At 34.5% G+C, this 22704-nt stretch overlaps 5 protein-coding genes across 6 annotated transcripts; 2 read left to right on the top strand and 3 right to left on the bottom strand.

Annotated features, from left to right (window-relative positions):
• Positions 1-6: 6 nt before the first annotated feature.
• On the bottom strand, positions 7-1386 carry LOC140986657 (ribosomal RNA small subunit methyltransferase, mitochondrial). Its single transcript, XM_073454967.1, has 2 exons — positions 854-1386; positions 7-741 (listed from the first exon to the last, which is right to left on the bottom strand). The coding sequence occupies exons 1-2, from the start codon at positions 1220-1222 to the stop codon at positions 25-27; spliced, it is 1086 nt and encodes a 361-aa protein (XP_073311068.1). The 5' UTR covers positions 1223-1386; the 3' UTR covers positions 7-24.
• A 110-nt stretch (positions 1387-1496) lies between these two features.
• LOC140986659 (uncharacterized) lies at positions 1497-4250 on the bottom strand. 2 transcript variants are annotated; one of them, XM_073454968.1, is made up of 5 exons: positions 3844-4250; positions 3481-3565; positions 2790-2847; positions 2111-2249; positions 1497-1889 (listed from the first exon to the last, which is right to left on the bottom strand). In XM_073454968.1, exons 1-5 carry the CDS (start codon positions 4024-4026, stop codon positions 1767-1769), a joined length of 588 nt encoding a protein of 195 aa, XP_073311069.1. In that variant the 5' UTR covers positions 4027-4250; the 3' UTR covers positions 1497-1766. The 2 variants fall into 2 exon arrangements, with proteins under 2 accessions (XP_073311069.1, XP_073311070.1); XM_073454969.1 differs by having other exon boundaries at positions 1499-1889; positions 2790-2844.
• A 1009-nt stretch (positions 4251-5259) lies between these two features.
• Positions 5260-12794, top strand: LOC140986098 (F-box protein At5g07610-like). The gene is made up of 3 exons (XM_073454094.1): positions 5260-5369; positions 10796-11105; positions 11562-12794. The coding sequence occupies exons 2-3, from the start codon at positions 10818-10820 to the stop codon at positions 12618-12620; spliced, it is 1347 nt and encodes a 448-aa protein (XP_073310195.1). The 5' UTR covers positions 5260-5369; positions 10796-10817; the 3' UTR covers positions 12621-12794.
• LOC140986097 (putative ribosome biogenesis protein C306.07c) lies at positions 5869-7584 on the top strand. The gene has a single exon (XM_073454093.1). The coding sequence runs from the start codon at positions 5892-5894 to the stop codon at positions 7302-7304; it is 1413 nt and encodes a 470-aa protein (XP_073310194.1). The 5' UTR covers positions 5869-5891; the 3' UTR covers positions 7305-7584.
• A 1684-nt stretch (positions 12795-14478) lies between the features above and the next one.
• Positions 14479-18575, bottom strand: LOC140986939 (uncharacterized). The gene is made up of 5 exons (XM_073455353.1): positions 17995-18575; positions 16841-17010; positions 15896-15965; positions 14986-15055; positions 14479-14813 (listed from the first exon to the last, which is right to left on the bottom strand). The coding sequence occupies exons 1-5, from the start codon at positions 18485-18487 to the stop codon at positions 14693-14695; spliced, it is 924 nt and encodes a 307-aa protein (XP_073311454.1). The 5' UTR covers positions 18488-18575; the 3' UTR covers positions 14479-14692.
• Positions 18576-22704: the final 4129 nt, after the last annotated feature.

The following is a 22704-nucleotide window of genomic DNA, read 5'->3' as shown; positions in this document are numbered from 1 at the left end:
ATATATTCAATCTTAAACCTGGAGTTACTGCAGATCATCATCAGATGCAAGAAAGGCCGAATCACACGAACCATTTTGCTTCCCTTGATCATGAAAATATATCCCAGCTCCATTCAAAAGACACAGCAACCTCAGAAATTCTTCATTACATAGTTTTGAAGGCCTCTTGTCCAAAAACTCACCTGATTCTAAAATACTAATGATTCTCTCTCTAAACAAGCTCGAGCTGGTGCTCGTGCTCGTGCTCAAATCTGAGTCCCCTTCATTATGCATCCAGTTAAGCCCTTCACCCCTCGACAATTTCATCAGCTCCATCAACTTCTTCTTTTGCTTAAAAATGGCACCTAAAGTTTTGTTTTTCTTGCCAAAACAAGTTCTTGTAAATGCCCACCATTCATTGAGGTCCACATTTGGAATCTCAATCTTTGGATAGATTTTGACGACAGAAGAATCAACTTTTGGGCATGGAACAAAGTCCCTTTTGCTCACATCCATTACAAATTCTACATCAGCCAGTAACTTCATGTTCACAGCTAATCTGTTGAACTCTGAGTCGCCATGATTTGCTAGCAGTCTCTTGGCAAACTCTTTCTGAAGAAGCAGCGTTGCACTTCTAAATGGATTAGTGCTCGACCCCAAGACTAATTTAGCCAACAGAGGCGAAGATATGCCGTATGGAATATTAGCCACAACGAGATTGAATTCTGGAAACTCTGTCTTCAAAGCATCGCCACAGATTAGCTGTCACACAACGCAAGCGAAATCAGCAACAACGATAAATGATATACCATAAGACAAACAGTCAAACACTTGATGCGCATATTGAGAACATAAGCAAACTCCCTCAACTCACATTCAGGCGATCTTGGAGCCCAGACTGAGCAGCGCGTTCACCAACAATGTCGACCATACGCTTGTCGATTTCGATGGCTACAACATTTTTGGCCACCTGAAGGAGCTTGAGGGTGAGATTTCCCGTACCGGGACCGATTTCCAAAACGGTGTCTTCTGGGTTTATGTTGGATGTTGCGACAATGGCGTCAAGAACTCGGGAGTTGGTGAGAAGATGCTGCCCCCTGCTCTTGAGCAGTTGTACATGCCTGGTATCCCTTTCTCCTCCATCTTTCTTGAGTTTGATCTTTGGATAAGTGGATTTGGCCCTAAGCCATCGCCTGAATAAATGAAATCTCGAGTTGCTGATGAAAAATTTGGAGACCAACATTCGAAAAGGGAGGAACGTGTATTGTATTGAGTGAAATTTTGGAATAATGTTAAATGAAATTTCAAATTCACAATTTTGTTAGAATTTGATAAGAGGATTCTATTCATATGACATTCAAGTAGCGGGGTGGGTATGAATAAAAATCAAATTTTTACATCTGAGCTATGCATAAATATTGAATTTGAGCTTCTTCTCTTCTCCTTCTGGATTGCAGAGGAAGTTATCATTATGATTACAACAAATTTCTTTAAAATTCTTCAGTTTTGAAATCAAATTCGAGCATTCATGTAATAAATTTACAAATCCAGTCCAATCGTAACAAATTATTTTCCACCAAACCTCACGAACAATAGTGCTTCGTTACATAAGCCGGATGATCTTGCGGAACATGAACATTACACTGCCCAATCTATGGAGAGCATCATGTACTATTCATACATTTCTGCCCATCAACTTGTCTTCGCTCGACATAGTTTCACAGTAACCTTTTCCATGAGAAAGAGGTGAAAGGGTAAACTACGTGACCTGTGAGTTTAACCAACCTTCAAGTACCAATTTCTCCAGTTGGCAGTGAATCATCTAGTGTCGGGTTGCATTCTCCATTAGCAATGGCAACACTCAGAGCCTTCCAAATGGGAACTAACATCTTGACGGGAGGATATAATCCCTAGAATCCAAGATCAAGAAGTAAAAAACTTTGAATAGAAAATAGATTGTTCACTTTGAACCAAACAAAAGAATGGTCGAAATTATTCGTTATACAACCAAACATTTAAATGGGAAAAACTGTAGGATCACTTCAAGGAACGATCATCATAGTACCACATGGGTCATCAGCACTGCATATTATTTCTCAATCAAAAATCTTTACCTAAAAAATCAACTTACCTTGAGCACGGGTAAAAGTTCTTCCTCTCCACGTACAATCAGAGAGAAACTCCAGTAACAAGAGAACGGTGTGATACATTCAACCAGTACAGGTTTCAAAATCTTGCTGATTGGAACAAAGTGGCGAACTGTTCTCCCGCTGATTTGAATAAAGTAAAATACGAAAGTGTTTAGGATTGATAGTGTATAGAAACATCCCAATTCCTTCATGACACCCACAGGTGTTAAAAGAAGCACATTGCGGCTTTGCGGGGTGTTAAAAGAAGCACATTGCGGCTTTGCGGTAAATTTAATCTATTGTGATTTATAGAAATTTGAGAAAAACTTGGAAAAGCTACCTGATCCTGGCATAAAAATGAAAAAAAGAATCAAAATTATAATCTACCAGAGAATATATTAACTTCAGATGTCTCAAAAGATAGAAGTGACACTAATACTAGCTATCACATTTTTTAGGGTAGATAGTTCCAGAAAAAGAATCACTCTCTCAACATGCCTTCAAAAAGAAGACAACAGCAACAATCAACACAAATCCATATATTTGGGATACATATTACACTGAGGATTTCCTCATCTCCTTTCCAAAGAGAAGAGAAAAGAAAAACTTATAGATATTAAGAAATGGCCGTGCTCATGGCAAAAGATGCAAATTTATACTTTTAGAATAATGAAGGAATACCTTCCGAACATAGTTTCAAGCTGAACTCCAAAAGCTGCCAAGATTATAACAGACTCTGCTGCACGGAAATTTTAAACCAGACTTCAAAAAAATGAAACTGGTCCAGATGAAAAGACATGAGAAAAACAGGAGAAAAGGATGAAAATTGAAACCGATATTTGGAAGCATTCTTTTCAAAAAAAAATTGATTTTCCCAAAGTAAAGCCAAGCTTACTTCATATTTTCCACCACAATCTCCCCAACTATACATTCTTTCAATTCTATATCCATCAGTATAATCATTACATTGTATCCAACTTTCATCTCTTTCCAAAATCATTCCACTGTCATAGTATTTCACACACGATTAAAATAACTAAATTAAAAACGATACAACATCATTTCCCCAACAAATTCTATAAGAACCGACATCTACAGCAAAACGTTATTTTATTCAAGAACCAAATATATCTTACATTCTCCAATACAATTACCAAAATACATATTCTTTTTGAAACATTTTCCGGAACACTAAAAAACACTACAATTATAAGTATGATTATCAAGCTACTAATAATGAATTATGAGTATGATGATCAAGAACCAGCAAGGACCACTTGAACATCCAGCATTCATCACCGGATTTACAAAAAAAGCACAAGAACAAAATTTTTTTGCTCATTAATAAGAATTTCACAACACAGTTCACCACCTTTCTTGATTTGTCTTCTTAGTGATACCCATAAGAGAAAACCAGCAAAGATGAAACTCCAAAAAGTAACAGCAACTAGAGTGCCCTGTGTAAAATAGTTGAAAGGCACTTAAATAACCAGGATGGCAAGTCATTGGAAAGATGTAAAATTGTTATATTGAATCAAAAACCAAATTTTCGAAGATCCAAGCCAGTGTAATTTCATGAGAAAATAAACAGCTAGCCATCATTCCAAATGCCCGGGATTCCAAGTTACAGCACAGACTTTTCCAAGCTAAAGGAATATTAATGAAAGTTCCATCCAACCACAAGGAACCAAAACTAGCATTTACAACCAGATACATATTAACAGTTAAAAAATACCAGCGGATGACGGAGAAAAAGAAATCCTGGAATGGCAAAAAGTAGAGCATATGTGTATAAATGAGACACCCTGCACCACGTATTGGAAACAAGAATATGGTGAACATCGATAGCTTCAGGTGGGCTTCCGTTCACGTCATGTACATATGCGTATCTTCCTCTTCTAATGGTAGATTGCCCCATCTCACTTCCAATATACTATACTATCTCAAATTCCCAGTGTCGCTGCTCTCACTTCGGAAACGCACGCTTAAAATCATCAAAGCCCAAATAAACGTTTTCCACATAGAAATCGAAAATTGAAGTGAGAATCTGACAATTTCTAGGAACAAAACATGAGCCGTTCCCAAATTTTGCAGTAAAAAAGTCTGCCCGGTGACTGGTTGGATGTCCTGGCCTCAAAGCCTAACTCAGTCAGTCGATCATATTTTTAAAAATATTATTTTATTTCGTAGGATATGAAATATAAATTATAATATGTAAAACCTTGAGTTTTTTTTTTTTTAATTTCACTTTTAGATCGGGTCAACTTCAATTGTTTTTGGGAAAAAAATGAATAATTTAATTATTATGGAATTATGGGGAGAAAATCACGTGTAGTTTGATTTGGTTATTTGATGTTTGGCAAAAACTTGTGTGAGACGGTCTCACAGGTCGTATTTGTGAGACGAATATTTTATTTGGGTCATCAATGAAAAAGTATTACTTTTTATGCTAAGAGTATTAATTTTTATTGTGAATATGGATAGGGTTGACCCGTCTCACAGATTAAGATCCGTGAAACGGTCTCACATGAGACCCACTCTTGATATTTCAGTTATTTTGAAAATTCGTGTTTTCCTCTAGTTGTCAAAAATTTCAATTGATTCGTAAAATAAATATATCTTGACTTGAAGAACAAAAAATAATAATAATAATAATTCAGTCATTTAAAATCTATACCATATGATAAAACCTAAAAATAACAAATATTTTATTATTGAAACTTTTGAGGGAAGATGAATAAAGGTTTTTTTATTTGTTAATAAATAATAATTATTTTACTATTCACAACAAACCGACTTATAAAATGATTAAAACTGAAAAATATATAAAGTAAGAGCAAAAACGTAATATTTCCATTAAAATCTCTATCATATGATAATTTTTTTTAAAAAAAATCTAAATTTAAATGGCATAAAAATTTTATTCTTGTTGATTGAAATCCAACGAGATCTTGCAAAATCTCAAGTCCCCAAAATGACGAGATAAATACATCTTGAAAGTATGAAATTTATATTGGTAAAAAATTTTACGCTCAAAATTAATATCTCTTCCAATTATATTTGATGTCATTAAACTTTGCAAGGAAGCAGCAGTCTATAAGCGCAGAAGGGATGGTGAAGTTTTCAACCAATTTCGTTGAACAAGTATTGAATGATATTCTCTTCCTCTTAACAATTTAAATGTCATTCCTCGGTTCTTCATAATCTGAAACTGGAAAGTCTTCTTGATTTTTGTTTCATGCTGATGCGTATTTTTTACATGTAAGTAATCGCTGTTAGTAACTCCCAATTTAGAAATGGCGGCTTCGATTTTCTTTTTCCTGTTTAGGAGTGTACGTAAATGGGTTTTTCTTTGATCTCTAAATTAAGGTTCAAATATCTTGATCGCTCTGGATTGCGTTTCAAATGTTCGTGTTGCAGTTTTCTTGGTGGTTGATACTGATGATATTTCTTATTTCGGGGAAAATTGTTCTGTTTTTGTTTGTCGAAAGAGGAAACCCATAATCGAGGGTTGGTAAAATTTTATTGGGTTTTCTTTTGATTCTACAGATGTTTCATTATGGTGCTGAAATTCTATTTCTTTCGTTGATGCACTCGTATGATAAATTTTCTGTGTTCGGTTTGAATTTATGTTTTATGTTCGCTTGAATTCTATCCCATTTTTATGTATTAACGGGATTAAATTGTTTATTCCATTAGTTTACGAAGTTTCTTGATTGGTCTACCTTGTATTGACAGGGCAATCTAAGCAACTGTATTCAAGAATAGCAAATCAAGAGTTGAATGATATTCTCTTCTTCTAAACAATTTAAATATTGTTTTAGTATTTGTCAAATGGCTTCCGTCGCTCAACAACCAGCCGAGTATGCATCTAGAGTTAACAAGTCGATGATTGAGAGGGCTGTTAGCGCTCTTTTGAAGTACAAGTCCAAACAATCTTCCAGTCAAAAGCTGCAGCTTTTCCTCGATGATGACTACGTCTACCTGAACCTCACCCTCAAGAAAATTCCGTCAAAATCGCGTACCAAACCGTTTCGAATATCGCTTCCTCACCCCCTCTTGGACCTTTCATCGCAGATTTGCTTGATCATAGACGACAGGGCTCAATCACCGACTCCTATTTCTGAAGACATTAAGAAACTTGTGAAATCACAGAACATTCCCATCTCAAAAGTTCTTAAGATTTCCAAACTGAAGACAAATTACAAGCCTTTTGAAGCAAAAAGGAAGCTCTGTGATAGCTACGACTTATTCTTGGTGGACAAAAGGATTGTTCACTTGCTGCCCAAGTTGATAGGTAAGGATTTTTTCAAGAAAAAGAAGCTGCCTTTGGGGGTGGATTTGAGCAAGAAAAATTTGAAGTTTCAAGTGGAGAGGGCTTTGGGAAGTGCGTTACTGTACATGAGGACCGGGACATGTTGTGTGGTGAAGGTCGGAAAAGTGTTGATGGAAAAGGATGAAGTTGTGGATAATGTGTTTGATGCGATTGTGGGGGCTATTGAGAAGGTGCCAAAGAAGTGGAATGGTGTGAGGAGTCTGCACCTGAAGTTCTATGACTCTGTGGCGCTGCCGATTTATCAAGCTTTGCCAGACCTCAAGTTGAAAATAGAGGGTGCGAAAAGTGGGAAGGGAGCCGGGCTAGTGAAATTGAGTGATAATGCCGCCGAGTCTAAGGAAATGATTGGGATCAAGGATGGTAATATTGGGAAGAAGAAGAAGAAGACTGGGAGAATTCATGAGCTTCAATATATGGATGTTGGCGATGTTATGGAGAGGGCTGATGATAAAGATGATATGAATGAGAAGGAGCCAGTGGGGAGTGAGGATAATGATGAATTTGCGGGACAGAAGAAGGAAGGAATTTTGATGAACGAAAGTGATGCTGATGGTAATGAAGAGACAAATGTTATTGAGGATGATGATTTAACAATTCGAGAAAATATGGGGAATATAAGGAACAAGAGGGAAACTTTGAAGAGAGGAGTTTTGGATGAGTTGAATGGGAAAATGCGGGCGAAGAAAAAGGCTAAAGCAGAGAAGGTGGAGGGTAGGAAGTCAAAGGAAGATAGGTTAACAGGTTTAGAGAAGTCCGGTGGAAATAAGGGAAAGAAAAATATGGAGCATTATGGAAAAACAAGTGGAAGGATTGCAAAGGTGAAGGATGTGAAACCAAAGAAAGGTGCCTCAGCAGAATGATCAAGTTAGATGCAGAATTTGCTTTGGCTTTTATGCTGAATGGTTAAGGATCTACTGCTGAAGAATTTGGAGTCTCTTTTGAACTTTGTTTATGCTGGGTCATAAATTTTTGCCACAAAGTTGGCACTAATATTTTGTTTGTTCTCTTCAAGTGTTGTTTTATTATTAGAATTATGCTATCATGTCATCTTGAGCTTTTAGTCTGATAAAAACCAAACTTTATACAATGTAGACAGTGGGAGTTTGATTTTTGAATTTAGTTTCTGGTTTTGGCTGGGTATGTATTGGATTTTTATGTCCTTGTTAACTTTTACTAATATATATGCTTCCGTTCTTTTGCATAATCGATAACACTTGTACAGGGAGAATAGCAAACAGTTTGGGCCATAAAATTCAGATTGAAGTAATTTTACTATCTCCAGTTCTCCGCCATAATCTAGAGTTACTTTTTTTTTTTTTATTTAATGTGTTGTTTGTGTATAGAAGAACTTGCAGTGGGTTGCTTGATAAAATGTTCAAACTGTTAGTATGTTTTCCTTTTCCTTGTTATTCATAAATTTTCACAAAAATTCATGTGAGAACGTGATCGTTTTACGATCAATTTTGTGATACAGCTCATTAACCCGATTGATTAAAAATTATTATATTTTATGATGAAAGTATTACTTATCATTTTAAATATGGATCAGGATGATTCGTCTCAAAAAAAAAAAAACATTATCTTATATATTTTTTAGTTTTCATTATAATTGGGTGGGGTTTATGGTTTTTGGTACGAAGTACTTGCTTCTAAATCACTAATATGTTGAGAGTTATTTTTTCAGGGTGGAAGAAGCAAGTAAATTTACTTAAAATTCCTTTTAAAAAAGTAGACCCCAAAAAACCACTAAAATTTGTTCTTTTTTATCTAAATTCGTACACGCTTGAAAGTTGGGCAAAAACTTGTGTAAGACGGTTTTACGGATCGTATTTTGTGAGACGAATATCTTATTTGGGTCATCCATGAAAAAAAAATATTACTTTTTATGTTAATAGTATTATTTTTTATTGTAAATATCAGTAGGATTGACCCGTCTCACAGATAAAGATTCGTGAGACCGTCTCACAAGAGACCTACTCTGAATGTTGAAACTTAATTTCACTAGCCGACTTGTATTTTGTGACACCCAAATATATACAAACCAAATTAATTGAAGAAATGGTAGAGAAGGGATTTTTTTTTTAATGGAACAAAATGTATCAAAATGTATAACTTTTAAAAAATCATTGATACGTAAACAATTTTGTTCCTCTTTATTGATAATGGGTTGAGTCACCGAGACTTTTAAGACTTTTAGGGGGCGTTTGGTTTGGGGGATAAGGGGGGATTATTTTTTTTATCCTACTTAGTCAGCTGTTTGGTACGCGTAATTATTTAACCAAGTCAATCTCTTCTATGAATAATTAGGTTATATTAGGTAGGTTAAAATAATACCTCCTCACCCCTAGAATTATTTATCCAACTCTTAATACCTCCTATTTTTCCAATTTTATCCTTCTCTTATATTCAAACTCACCACCACTTCCCGCCACCGACCGCCGCGGCCGACGGACTGCCGGCCACCGACGGACCGCCGACCGCCGGGCGACGGTCGCCCACTTCCGGCGCCGACCGACGTTTCCGGCCGCTGCCGCCACTGTCGCCGTCGCCGCAAAGGGGAAGGGTAATTTTGTCTTTTCATCAAAAAATTCAAAATTATCCTACACTTAAAAATCTTACCAAACATAATATTATTTTATACCATATATTACAATCCTACTACAATCAATTTCTTTATCATTTACATACTAATAATTAGTTTATCTTATCCTTCCAACCAATCGTAGCCTTAGTAAACATAAGTCACTCCTGATTAATAATAATAATTAGTCTGTGATGATAGTATATTAAATTTGACATAAAAATTAATTTTTTTTATATATTTGAAATTTATTAAAATAATTTAAATTTTTAGATAAATTAGAAATACGTGTTTCAATATTTTTGAAAACCCAAATAGAAAATAACGTCTCCAATTGATTTTTTTTTTTTTTTTTTGGGAGACGCACACACCTTAGTTCAAGTTCTATATATCTTCTCACACGTACACGTAAAATTAAACGACTTTGACTAGAAAAGTGTTCAAAGAAAATAACCATAGTGTACACACATATATCTTGACTTGAAGAAATGAATTCAAAATAAAAACAAAAGAATTCAGTCATTTAAAATCTATACCATATGATAAAACCTACAAATAACAAAATATTTTATTATTGAAACTTTTGGGGAGGATAAATAAAGTTTTTTTTTTATCAATTAATTTTTGTTAATTTATATATGTCTAGGTATAAATTAATAGGCAAAAACTTGTGTGAGACGGTCTCACAGGTCGTATTTGTGAGACGGATCTTTTATTTGGGTCATCCATGAAAAAGTATTACTTTTTATGCTAAGAGTATTACTTTTTATTGTGAATATGAGTAGGGTTGACCCGTCTCACAGATTAAGATCCGTGAGACGGTCTCACATGAGACCCACTCAAATTAATATTATGCGTATACGTAATTTTTATTTCAAAACTCAAAATGCTTAGTTTATATCTGCTTTTGAGATTGTCAAATAAGAACCCGACCAAAAAAAAAAATTTGTAAAATGCTTAGTTCATAATTGTAATAAAATTTAATACAAAAATTTCATTTATCAAAATCTCGCTATTAATTCAATACAAAATTCAATACAAAAATTTACAGCTCAAAATTAATATCTCTTCCAATTATATTCAATGTCATTAAGCGTAACTTGCAAGGAAGCAGCAGTCTATAAGCGCAGAAAGGATGGTGAAGTTTTCAACGAATTTCGTTGAAGAAGTATTGAATGATATTCTCTTCTTCTAAACAATTTAAATGTCATTCCTCGGTAATTCATATCTGAAACTGGAAAGTCTTCTTGATTTTTGTTTCATGCTGATGCGTATTTTTTACGTGCAAGTAATCGCTGTTAGTAACTCCCTATTTTGAAATGGCGGCTTCGATTTTCTTTTTCCTGTTTAGGAGTGTACGTAAATGGGTTTTTCTTTGATCTCTAAATTAAGGTTCATTTATCTTGATCACTCTGGATTGTGTTTCAAATGTTCGTGTTCCAGTTTTCTTGGTGGTTTATACTGATGATCCTGATGATATTTCTTATTTCGGGGAAAATTGTTCTGTTTTTGTTTGTCGATAGAAGAAACTCATAATCGAGGGTTGGTAAAATTTTATTGGGTTTTCTTTTGATTCTACAGATGTTTCATTATGGTGCTGAAATTCTATTTGTTTCGTTGATGCGCTCGTATAATAAATTTTCTGTGTTCGGTTTGAATTTATTTTTTATGTCCGCTTGAATTATATCCCATTTTTATGTATTAACGGGATTAAATTTTTTATTCCATTAGTTTGCGGTGTTTCTTGATTGGTCTACCTTGTATTGGCAGGACAATCTAAGCAACTGTATTCATGAATAGCAAATCAAGAATCATGAGTTCACTGAAACAAATTGATCAGGGTAAGGACGATATGGTCAACTGGGATGAATGGTACTTCGTTGAATCAGAAGAAGCTGAGCCAGAAGGAGAAAAGGGAGAGGCAAAAGGAGAGAAAGAGGAAGATGAAGAGATGAAAGAGGAGGAGGAGGAGGAGGCGGAGGAGATGGAAGAAGAAGAAGAAGAAGAAGATTTATTGATTGAAAGTACACATAGTGAAACCAAAATGTGCTGCTCAAGCATGGATGGAAACCATCACAGTGTATGTTTCATCTTCCTTTTAACTTTTTAGTTTTATATGTGATTGAATTATTCTTGTTCTCTTAAACGGATAATCTTATATTTCTTGAATTTCAAATATGACTCTTATGGACTCCGGTCTTTCATGATTGAGTTGGCTCAAAGGTGGGATGTTTCGAGCACATATCTATATGTTTTTTTTAACGTTGACTAGTTTTGTATAATTGTAATTTTGGATTAACAATGCCACTATTATTTGAATAGTTGCCAGGCAAATGATGACGAAGCTTTAGTTTCTATATGGTTTTAAAGACGACCGTCATTTTCTTTACCCTTGAGTTTTTATACAATTATTGATCTTAGTATGGGGGTCAATCTCAAGAGTTATTCCTTAAATTACGAATTAGACTAGCACAGTGGTTTTTGGTGGATCAGCAAACACTAGCTAATTTGACATATTCGTCAACTTGGATTGCAGTTTCGACGATTCCAGTCATCTCCATTCGTGAAGAAGAAAGAAAGCAAGGACATCCAAATTCTTGTAAAAGACCATGTTCTCCCTTTCCTTCCAGCAAAAAGCCTTGTCCGGTTCAGGGCTGTATCAATGGAGTGGGATCGACGGATTCAACATCCCTTTTTAGCCCATCAGCAAAGTTACTCCTTCCAAGAATTATCCGGTTACTTTTATCAAGCAAACGAAGAAAACATTGAGTTTTTAACCATGGATCGTAGTGCATATGGAGTTCCTTCACCTTCCCTCGGATTCTTGCCTGAACCTGTGACCATTAAAAGCTCCTCTAACGGCTTGCTACTCTGCGTAGATCAAAATGGCGATAATACTTACTACATCTGCAATCCTGTAAACAAAGAGTGGAAAGAACTTCCTCGGCCTTCCTATTATTATCACAAACCTGAAACGGCAATTGTGCTTGCCTTTGAACCATCAGTACGCAACATGGATGCTAGTTATCAGTTGATCTGCCCAGTAACTTTTGTTGACCCGACAATGATTTGCTTTGAAGTATACTCGTCTAAAACAGGATCCTGGACGGAATCAACCACAATTTGTTTAGAGTTGGAGGCAGGTTTTACTCTAGCAGATTACGGATTCTATATCAAAGGAACGGCTTATTGGGAGACATCCTCAAAGAAAGTGCTGGCTTTTAATCCAACAAATGCGATTCATGAGATTATCTCACTACCTAATTATTGCCCACACGGAGGAATCTTGACAGAGATGAATGAGGAGCTATGCTACATTGGGATTTCTAATATCTACGAGAATGACTACTTTGTTGAGGTCTATGGGGGTCTGTATTTGAACTTGAAATACAAAATGAAACTGCGTCTTCAAGTGGCATTGAACAGATACCGACTTCTCCCGTGTCTAAATGGAAATATCGTGATGATTCTTAATGGGTGTGCTATACACTCTTATAGCTTGAAGGATGAAAAACTTGAAGTGATAGGCTCGAAAGCTGGAAGCACCGAGGCAAAGTATTTGCCTTACGTAAATAGTCTAGTTTCCGTGGGGTAGGACTTCTATTTTTCCTTCATCGATTTTGCTTTCGTTGTATTGTAGCAGGGATGAAAATTTGTCATTGTGTGGTGGCATGTACACTGTCTAGATAATTCTGTTCGGTACTTGTGTGACTAGATTTTTTACATTTTTGTAATCTTCCAGTCTCTGGGACTCGTTTCTTTTTCGAAAGTCGGAACTTTTTAAATCTTTTTTTTTTAAAAAAAAGATTTAAAAATCCTATTTTTGGTATTACTGCAGAGCACGGTACATAAATGCAATCTAGTATTAATGAGTGATATTTGATTTCTCAACTGGTATTATGTTTGGTAATAATTAAGGTAAAGAAGAAATTACAAAAACAATCACATGCTATTCTCTCGTTGCAACGTAAAAACATTTTACACTTACCTGTGAGCATAGCCAAAACTAATGAAGGAAAATAATCAAAATGCATATTTTTAACTTATGCAAGAATTAGTGGGCTGACGGAGAATGCTGATCCACACTCCCAACCCCAACAACCGCCCCAAGCTCCGACCACCACCCCATCCCCATCCTCCTCCTCCACCACCCCACCATTCCCAGCTCCGCCTCCTCCACCGCCACCTCTGTCACCTCTGCCACCACCCCCACCATTTCCACCTCCACCCCCCACCATTTCCACCCCCACCATACATAGATATGTGTAGCAGCAAAAATGATGGATTTCTTGACAAAAATTAGTTGCTTGTGTGCGAAATTTTGTCCCAACTGCACGTTCTTGCTTGTTATATATATAATTAATATATAACCTACGCATGCCATCGTTTGGTCCGAGACTCAGATATAAAGATATATAGATAAATATATTGCAGCCGAAGGAAACTGAAAATAAAAAATGTATATACACACACAATATGTCTACTATATCCTAAGAATCGCGGGAGAAGTAATGTAATAATTTACTTAGCTTAACCAATGTTAAATTAAATATTTGAAATGTATAATTCCTAGAAATAGATAGACCCAAATTAACTTATTTATGAAAAAAATTAAAAAGAAAAATCAATTTATGCAACTTACCAGAAATATAGTTGAGATTCCATTCACGCTATTAATTAATTAATCATCCCATGCCTATTAGGTATTTGATTTTTTCCCTTTTCTTGAAGCAATTGAAAGTAAATCTTTTGGAGGAATTAATACATAGATAGCTCCACAACTACATCATCATAGTGTCTAGGCATGCTTTACAGTTCCGATATTCTGGTTCTGATCTGATTCATGATCCACCGTTGCCGGAACTGCTAAAAACCGGCCCAAAACCAGTTAGCTTGGAACCAATCTGATCCACTACCCGAACCGGTAGTAGATGGACCGGTTCCGAGCCAGTTCCGAGCCATTTTTTAATCTTGTGGTTGTTTTCATTTTTTAAAAATTTTACCAGTTGTGGTTCAATAAGTGAAAAACCGACCTGATCCATTCACTAATAGATTTGGAGGCCAGTTCCGATTTCGCGTTTAATGAGGCCAGTTCCGATCCAATTCCAGGTCGAACGTATCAGTTAAGCATGGCTACTATTGTCCATTATCTACATAACATATGTATATATGCAATAGTTTATTATACTAAAATATATAAATATAAATTTAAAATTTATCAAGCAAAATTTAATTGTGAAAATTTAAAATTACAGTGGATATATTATTTTTGTTGAGTTTTATATTTTATGCATCCACACGTAGATTGCATTTTCCTCAATGTCGGGGTCGAGGTCAATTTTTTAACAAGAACCAAGGCAATGGTGCAATTTTTTTAGATTTTTTTTTTCACCGGGACAAGGATATCCTTCTTTTATAGTTACCAAAGCAGCAATGAATATTTGAGATATGGATGACAAAAATTTAAGCGATTTAATAAAAATGGAACATACAATAACAAAATGTTGTCTGCCTCACTGGAAATTCTCAATTTGAAAGAGGACCCAAAAGAAACTTAAAATGGGGAGGAAAACAGAATGCTGACATCAATTATACAATATATTGATCAAGGTTAATTCCCTGCTCCATAATCATTTATTTTTCTTTTGTAAAGCTAGGACCAGCGTGTCACTTTGGTCGTCTTCGGTAGGGATAAAATATGTCGTCGAGACTCTGCTTTATTTGGTTCCCTACTTTTCGAGCGTTCTTGACCACACCATTTGCAACAAGGTTCGCGTTCCGAGTAAATCTACATATATAAACAACAGAACATGCTTGTATCTCGTTTTTAAACTTGACTAGAAGGCATCAAAGATAAACATTCGTGCAGGGCAATAAGAAAGCCAAAATATAAGACCACGTACTCGGCCTAAATCTAGTATGCGTACTAGGATGCCAAAACGGGAAATTAAAAGACATACCTGTTCAAGAAATCATCCCCAGTTGAATGAGCTGGTTTATGAGATCGACGTTGTGGCAAACCATTACCATCTGCGGCAAATGACACCAAATTACTTCGGAATTTACTCGAGATGACAAATAGCACAAACCAATCAAAATTAACTTAAGAAAAGCCATTCATTTCAGCAGCACACTATCCCCTTTTTTCAAGTGCAATTCGAAAATATGTAAACTTACATCTTAAAGCAGACACAAGCATAAATATCCAATATTTCTCTATGCGAACCTTGAAATATATTTAGTTACAAAGTTCATGAATCCACATAGAATTATAAGAGAATTACTCTCCGTTCAACAGCACCCAGCTATTACCAATTCATTTGTAATGGGCAGAAAGCAAGCGAATATGTTATATGTACTAGCATAAAAAGGTTAATACTAATTTATCATTGGTATTTGAAACTGTAAAATTGCTACGATTCCTAGCATATAAGCTACATGGTTAGTTTCTTATTTGTAGTTTTGAGCAAATATTTACAGATGTCAGTTTATGATGGTTAGCAACACACCAAAAGATGCAAGTTAAGGGAAAAGCTAAGTTCAATCAGTGTTGAATTCCCTGAACTTGAGCATAAGAATACAATTTCTTCTTGCCTCACTTTATTGGCAAAATTTGTTTCTATCTGTGGATAAACCTATATCACTTTCTAGCTTGTTCATGTAAAAGTATGACGACACCACTTTCCCCATTTAATGCCAAGCTGGGATATTTACAGGTGGAATTGGAACTCCTGGCATTAAAAGTCACCGCACCTTAAATAAATTAGCAAAGAGGCTAATGCTCATACTCTAACTATTAAGGCCTGTATATTGGGTGCGAAGTTCGTAAAAAAACATTTCAGTAAAAGCAATCATATAGAGGTCAATCACCTTCTTTAGCATGAGCATGAGTAGGAGCAGATGCAGTCTCAGCCGTATTAACTCTTCGATCAACTAAAACCTGGAAACAAGGCTAATTATGTCAGCAAGATTACTATCATACGCCATGACCGAAGTAGTGAATCTAGTCATAATGAGTCAAAATATTACTATCATATACCCTCGCCAATAAATGCCATTCATTAACAGACATAATTAATGGATTAACCTTTCCCGTGGTTGGATTTTACATACATGTATATGATAGAGATTGCCACATAATGAATTTTATAATATCTAAATTATCGCTGAATTGCTCCAATTTGGTAATCCCAACAAATATGATAAGTGACTCCAAAAAAAAAAACAACCGAAAAATGCCTTCCCACAAACCATTGCAAATAAAAATATGAAACTTCCCAGCCTGGGAAATCTCAATCCACTAAAAGCCCAAATACAAAAATAAAAAAATTAAACGTCGTTGAAAAATCACACACAGCTTGTATCTTTTTCACTTCTAAGAATTTCCTGAACAATACACAAACATGTCAACCTTTGGTTCTCAATTTCACATCAATCTACTTGAATTTTCTTCATTCCCACAACCACTATATTGAGTCCACACAGCCAAAAACATATGAACTTTACACTTTATCGACCCAAGAGATCTTATCAAATTTCTCGACCGTTTTATATCATCAACCTGCTCAGCTATGAGTACCATAATTTGTTTCAGGTTGCTAAAATCAATTTGTTACCGTCAAACAACAAGTTCCAAACGTCAATGCAATGAAAAACATAGTATAAAACAAATTATTGAACAAGTAATATGTTCCACACGACTCAGAAAATTTAATCAAACACCAAACTACACAAACAAATAGTTAAAATGATCTTGTCAATCCAAACCACAAATTCAAAAAGATACATAAATTAAGGACAAAGTGAGATGCTGACCTCAAGACCAACACAGACCGGTAATTCTGCTCGAATCCCCTGACCGGTGGAGGCTTGTTCTTTCTGGTCCACATAAAGAGAATAACCGACACAACCGTATCTAAAATCTGTGATGCTCCTACCCTCTTCGGAAGCTTCCATCTCAGATTGTCCAACCATATATCGGGGCACTGGTCATCAATACAAAATCAGCATCATCTCGAAACATTGAGCTAAAGGGTGCTTTTCCCCTACTTATCTAAACATGCAATTGAAAGAACACGGAAAATAGATGAGACATCAGGTTCACAAGGTTAAAACATACAACTTGGCAAGCAGCAAAATGGGATGTGCTGTACGGTTGAAACTCATTTCTTATGACATATTATTTTCTGCCCATAAGAATACAGCCCAATTGCTGTAACCCATATGCCTAGTCAAACCGATGATTAAAGAAAATAAAAAAATAAAAAATAAGCATAAACAAGCGAGTGAAACGGGTAAAAAAGCAAGAAAATATGTCGTGGAACAACAAAACCAAGGAAGGGCATTCAGTTGCCATGGTTATTAAACGTTTAAACCTTAACGCAAAATGTATGTCCATTGATTTCTCTCCTAACAAAAACTATGGTATCCTACTGCTGCAGGATATTAAGAAACTCGAGCATAGTCCAACTCACAATCATACATCTACAACCATTTTCTGTGAATACAAGTTGTGCAAAAGATAAAACATTTGCCCAGCCGCGGTCTGACACCTTTGGGAAAAGTGGATCACGATTACTAATTCAGCTTTATCAGTCAAATTAAACATATAAAATATCAAGAGTACATGAACCTATCTTTGACTAGCACCAAGGTCCTACGAACTTCATATGTTGCAGTAATCAACTATGATGAAAGTCTATCTCAAACTTACAATTATATTCCTTTCTAGATATAAAACATTAAAGACGTGAAATATAAACAAGATAATCACAAAAATCAGAAAAGAAAGTTGTCGAAAGGAACACTGAAAGAACAACCACAAGACTAAATAAATAAGCACTAAAAATACAATATAGGGCCCAGGGGAAAAAAACAAATTTAGGGTGATTAACACAAAGCCACAAACACGTGCTAATCCGAAATCACAGAAACGCCTGAAATCGAATGAAATAATAATTAGGGCTCACCATTTGGAAGAGAACGGGTGAGACCCACACACAGAGGGTTGCGAGAATCGGCTTTCAAACGGGACGAATAATAAAGGCAGCCCTTGCAAGATTTGGCCTTGTTCCCGTTACTGCTGTTTGCCGAATCAGTATTCTTTGATGGCGGCGAGTCGCTGCTTCCATTTTGATTTTGTTCAATCTGATTGCTAACTGTAACAGAAGAAGAGTCGCTGCTTCCATTTTGATTTTGTTCAATCTGATTGCTAACTGTAACAGAAGAAGAGTCGCTGCTTCCATTTTGATTTTGTTCAATCTGATTGCTAACTGTAACAGAAGAAGAGTCGCTGCTTCCATTTTGATTTTGTTCAATCTGATTGCTAACTGCAACAGAAGAATCAATTGAGTCATCCATCGATGATGCTCCCGATCGCATCTCTTCTGTGCTCGTGATTGTCTTCTCTCCTCCTCCTCCGTTGATTCTCCCTTCCTCCACACCAGTGACACCACCCTCCATTGTTCCGCTCTAGTTTTTTCGCTTGCAAGTTCCTTCCTAGTCAAATTATTTATTTTCTTGGCCCATCTCATCCATTTGTCTCATCAGATCAGAACATATAATAAATATATAACAAAATAATTTTGATCAAATATTTTTAAAAAAAATTTATTTTATTTTGTCACTTAGAAATAATTATTTTTTAAAATATATTTCAATTAAACATACAAAAAATATTTTTTTATAAAAAATGTTAACTAGTTTAGAATCTTTGTGTAGTTTATATTATCTATTTAATTGAAACTTTTAAATTTACTTTTAGTGAATTTTATATATAACTAGATAAATGCACGTGCGTTGCACGTAGAGAAATAGAGATAATATTTATATGATAACATTTTGTAAATATGTTTTAATTATATTTGAAATAATAAATACTTATAATAGATAAATAAATAATGATTTGGTTACAAATGAAATCATCAAATTTTCTTTGATTTGATTTGAAGACCTCCTGAAATATTTTTGTATCCATCGATTTTTTTCTTCTTAGCTCTTTTTTGGTACGCGGCAATTGGTTCGTCATCTCGAATCTCTATTTCATCTTCGTCTTCATGGATCTTGATGTTTCTGTCGACGTTTAATTCATTTGATTTTTCTTCCTTTTGTTGTACATTGCTTGGTTTAGTTGGCTTGATAATCTTCCGAGATGTCCGTTTCCTGATACCGACATTTGTTGTTGGATAATTGTCATGTATCTCAATAGCATCTGCCACAATCTGTAACACTCCATCACGTTTTTCCACTGAATTATCCAACTTGAACAAGAATGTGTGGAGCTTGGAGCTTGGTTGATTGAGCAAATCTTTATATGGGTTATCCGGTAAATTCTGCATTGCCAATTTTTATTGTTAGATGCCAAAACTAAATATTCTATTTATGGAGACATAAAATCATTTGTTAGTTTTATTTGATACCTGGTCATGAATTTGAATGAAATCTTCAATAGAACATCCAACAAAAGATGCTGCAACTTTTCCAAATAATGTTATTCTTGCCGTCTCATCCCATCTTCAATTGTGATTGTAATTCTATACCTGTAACATAAAGAAGTAAAGTATTGATCATCTCTTTTTTTTTTGTGGTCTAAAAATTGGGTTGGGTATCGGTATTTATTTATTACCTTGGAATGATCGTAATTGGATAGTTGATGCAATTGGCACAACTTGCTTTGTTGTTTGTTTTTGTAGCAGCTTGGAAACAATGATCACATGCTTCATACCATGGAGTAGCTTTGTTTTCGATCTCCTTTATCTTGCTTCGTATCAAATAGTAGTTGTTCTATGTAAAAATAAGAAGCATTTCGAATCTTGGTTTACTTTGAATGTTACTTGTTAAAAATTTTAATATTTAGCATGGTAAATTATTCTGTTTTTGATTTGTATCATTTTAGTAATTAAAACCATTAAGATTCATAAATAGTAAATGCAATACCTCCGTCAACATAGCTCGTTTTTTTGTTACATCGTCTAATGTCACTTGTTTGGCGTCTTTGAGTACCTTCGTAACCCAAAGTTCATATAACTTATCTTGTTTTTGGTCAGTATCCAACCTACAAATGTATTAAAAATATTAATCTTGAAGCATTCATATATTATAATAAACAAAACGTCTACTATTTTTATTTAGTTTCTAACATTATTTTATATATTTAAGAAGAAAGTTGTCATGATAGAATAAATATTGGCTACAAATTAGTAAGTTTATACAGTTTTATGCAATGAAATGTATAACTAAAAAATACGCAGAGTTAGAAATTCATAAATATGTACCATGTGTGTATTGCTCTGACGGTGTCACATAGTGGGTTAAGAATCATTGCAGTTTGTTGGCGTAGTTTGTAACTGTTGTGCATCTGTTTCATTGTTTCGATTTACACTACAAATTAGTCATTTGTGCTTAAAAAAACATTTAGAGAAATAAGAAAGAATGTTTGTTTTATAACATACTGAGAAAGATTTGCATGGTCAGATTGGAAAATGAAACAATAGGTTGTTCAGACTCAACACGCTTCTTCAATTGCCCTTCGTGTATTGCCAAGTCATCCCACATAGTGATAGAAATAGTTTCCATTCTAAACAAAATATTTATATGTTACAAATTTTAAAATATAGGATGTTCAGACTCAATACGCTTCATCAATTGCCCTTCGTGTATTGCCAAGTCATCCCACATAGTGATAGGATAGTGATAGAAATAGTTTCCATTCTAAAACAAAATATTTATATGTTACAAATTTTAAAATACACATGTTTATATTTGCCAATTTTTTATTTAAATTTACCTCATGTTGAGAAGCATAACTTTGTCTCTTTTGACCTTCTGTTTTATATGGTCTGGTGAAATTGCTTAATGACATGACTTTATTTAGTAAACCGATCACATTTGTACACATTTCATTGTTGTTATGCAGATAAATATGACATCTATTTTTAACTGGAAAAAGTATTTATTTGTAATAAGGGAACTTACGAAGAACTTCTTTTGCATTCACGATATTGGCGAGTTCGTCGAATTCCTTGAATTCAAATGTTAGGTGTGGCATCTTTAGCATCCGAGGTAGCTCTGTAACTATGGTACTCTTCTGTAAATTCAGCTCAAATTTGGGGTTGACATTTGAATATCTGGAGTCTATGCATTTGATAACAGGGTTGGATATCGTATACCACTTATTGGTTTCCAATAACTTGCGGAAATATTAATTGACATTTGAGAAAATCAATCCATGAATCACTGTACCCTGTTTTTTGCAAAAGAAAAGTAAGAGAATAATTTGATGGTAAAATACGTTAGTATGAATATTAAACTTGAGGAAAAAGTAAATTTATATAGGTGTTGTTTTTTTTTTTTTTTTTTGTCCAAAGTTAATGAAATGAGCCTATGCTGAGAAATAATAATTTTTTATTACTCTGATGGTGGAATTATGTTTTTACATCGTTTTGCGGTATATATATGTATATTTTAGTTATAGTGAAACTTAGAAATATAAACGCTAATTATTTTCATATAAGATATATAATATTATAAAAATGAAATGAAATTATTTTTTTTCTAATTAAATTTCATTTTTTTGTTGGTTTAGTTTTGACAAATATATCCTGACCTGAACAATATAAAAAATTATTTGTTGTGCAACAATGTGATGAAAAGTATTCTCAATGATTATATGGTATGTATTTGAAGCCTTAAAATTTTATCGACAATAGGCCACTCAGATAAGATGGCATGTTTTGAAAATAACATGATTTCGATGAACCAACAGAGATCATCGTAAATAATTTCATTTCATTTATTGCATGTGACGCATAAAATGTTACTTTAACAAGAAGTGTTTTGTTTTCTATGCATAATGTGGACAGAATTAAACGAGTAAAATACGTACATGCTCATCGATGAAAATCAGCTTTCGGATTGTCATGTTTCCCTTTTTAGTTGGGGCCTCTTTTCCTTGTCGAATAACGAAAACTTTCACAACGACGTCTTTTTTTTTTTGGTCGTGCAGATCTCTAAGTGGTGTGATTTCCATTTTTCTAACACTTGGGGTGTAAAACTCTTAATTCAGTACGTAAGGAATATGGCGCGCAATTGGCAAAATATGCTTGATGCCATATTTATAGTATATTAAAATTATTGGTAGTAAACAAAAAGTCGAGACATGATCGATTCTTTCAATCAATATTTTTAAATCTGATCATTAACTAATTTTAATCATGCATGCATTTAGTGTTTTGATTGATAGATACACTTTAAGTACTTAATTAGTTAGTTAATTTAGTAGTTAATAATTAATAATTAGTCAAATAGATACATGCATACATACATACATACATACATACATACATACCTGATGAGAAAATACGTGGGTGGAAACAACTTTTCTCGAAATATGTCATAATTATTTGGTTAGGTATTATTGATCCATTGAAGCGAAGATGGTGAAGAAAATAGCAATTATGCCTGTACTTGTATAGAGTTAACTGACTTTCGGTGTAATTAGTTGAACTAAGTGTATGTTTCTCAAAGTGTATAGTGAATATGAATGAACGTTAAATGTAATTAATATTTTTTCAAGTTCTTTGTATGGAGACAACGATGTTAAGAGATTTGAAAGCGGTCAATTCTCTGAATTCATCTCTAATGCGGGATTATGTTTTTACATGGTTTTGCGGTATGTATAT

This window comes from Primulina huaijiensis, chromosome 10 (genome assembly GCF_012295235.1).
Source record: "Primulina huaijiensis isolate GDHJ02 chromosome 10, ASM1229523v2, whole genome shotgun sequence".
Classification (NCBI taxonomy): Eukaryota; Viridiplantae; Streptophyta; class Magnoliopsida; order Lamiales; family Gesneriaceae; genus Primulina; species Primulina huaijiensis.
Note: the sequence above shows the minus strand (reverse complement) of the source record. Positions and strands in the feature narration are given on the sequence as shown.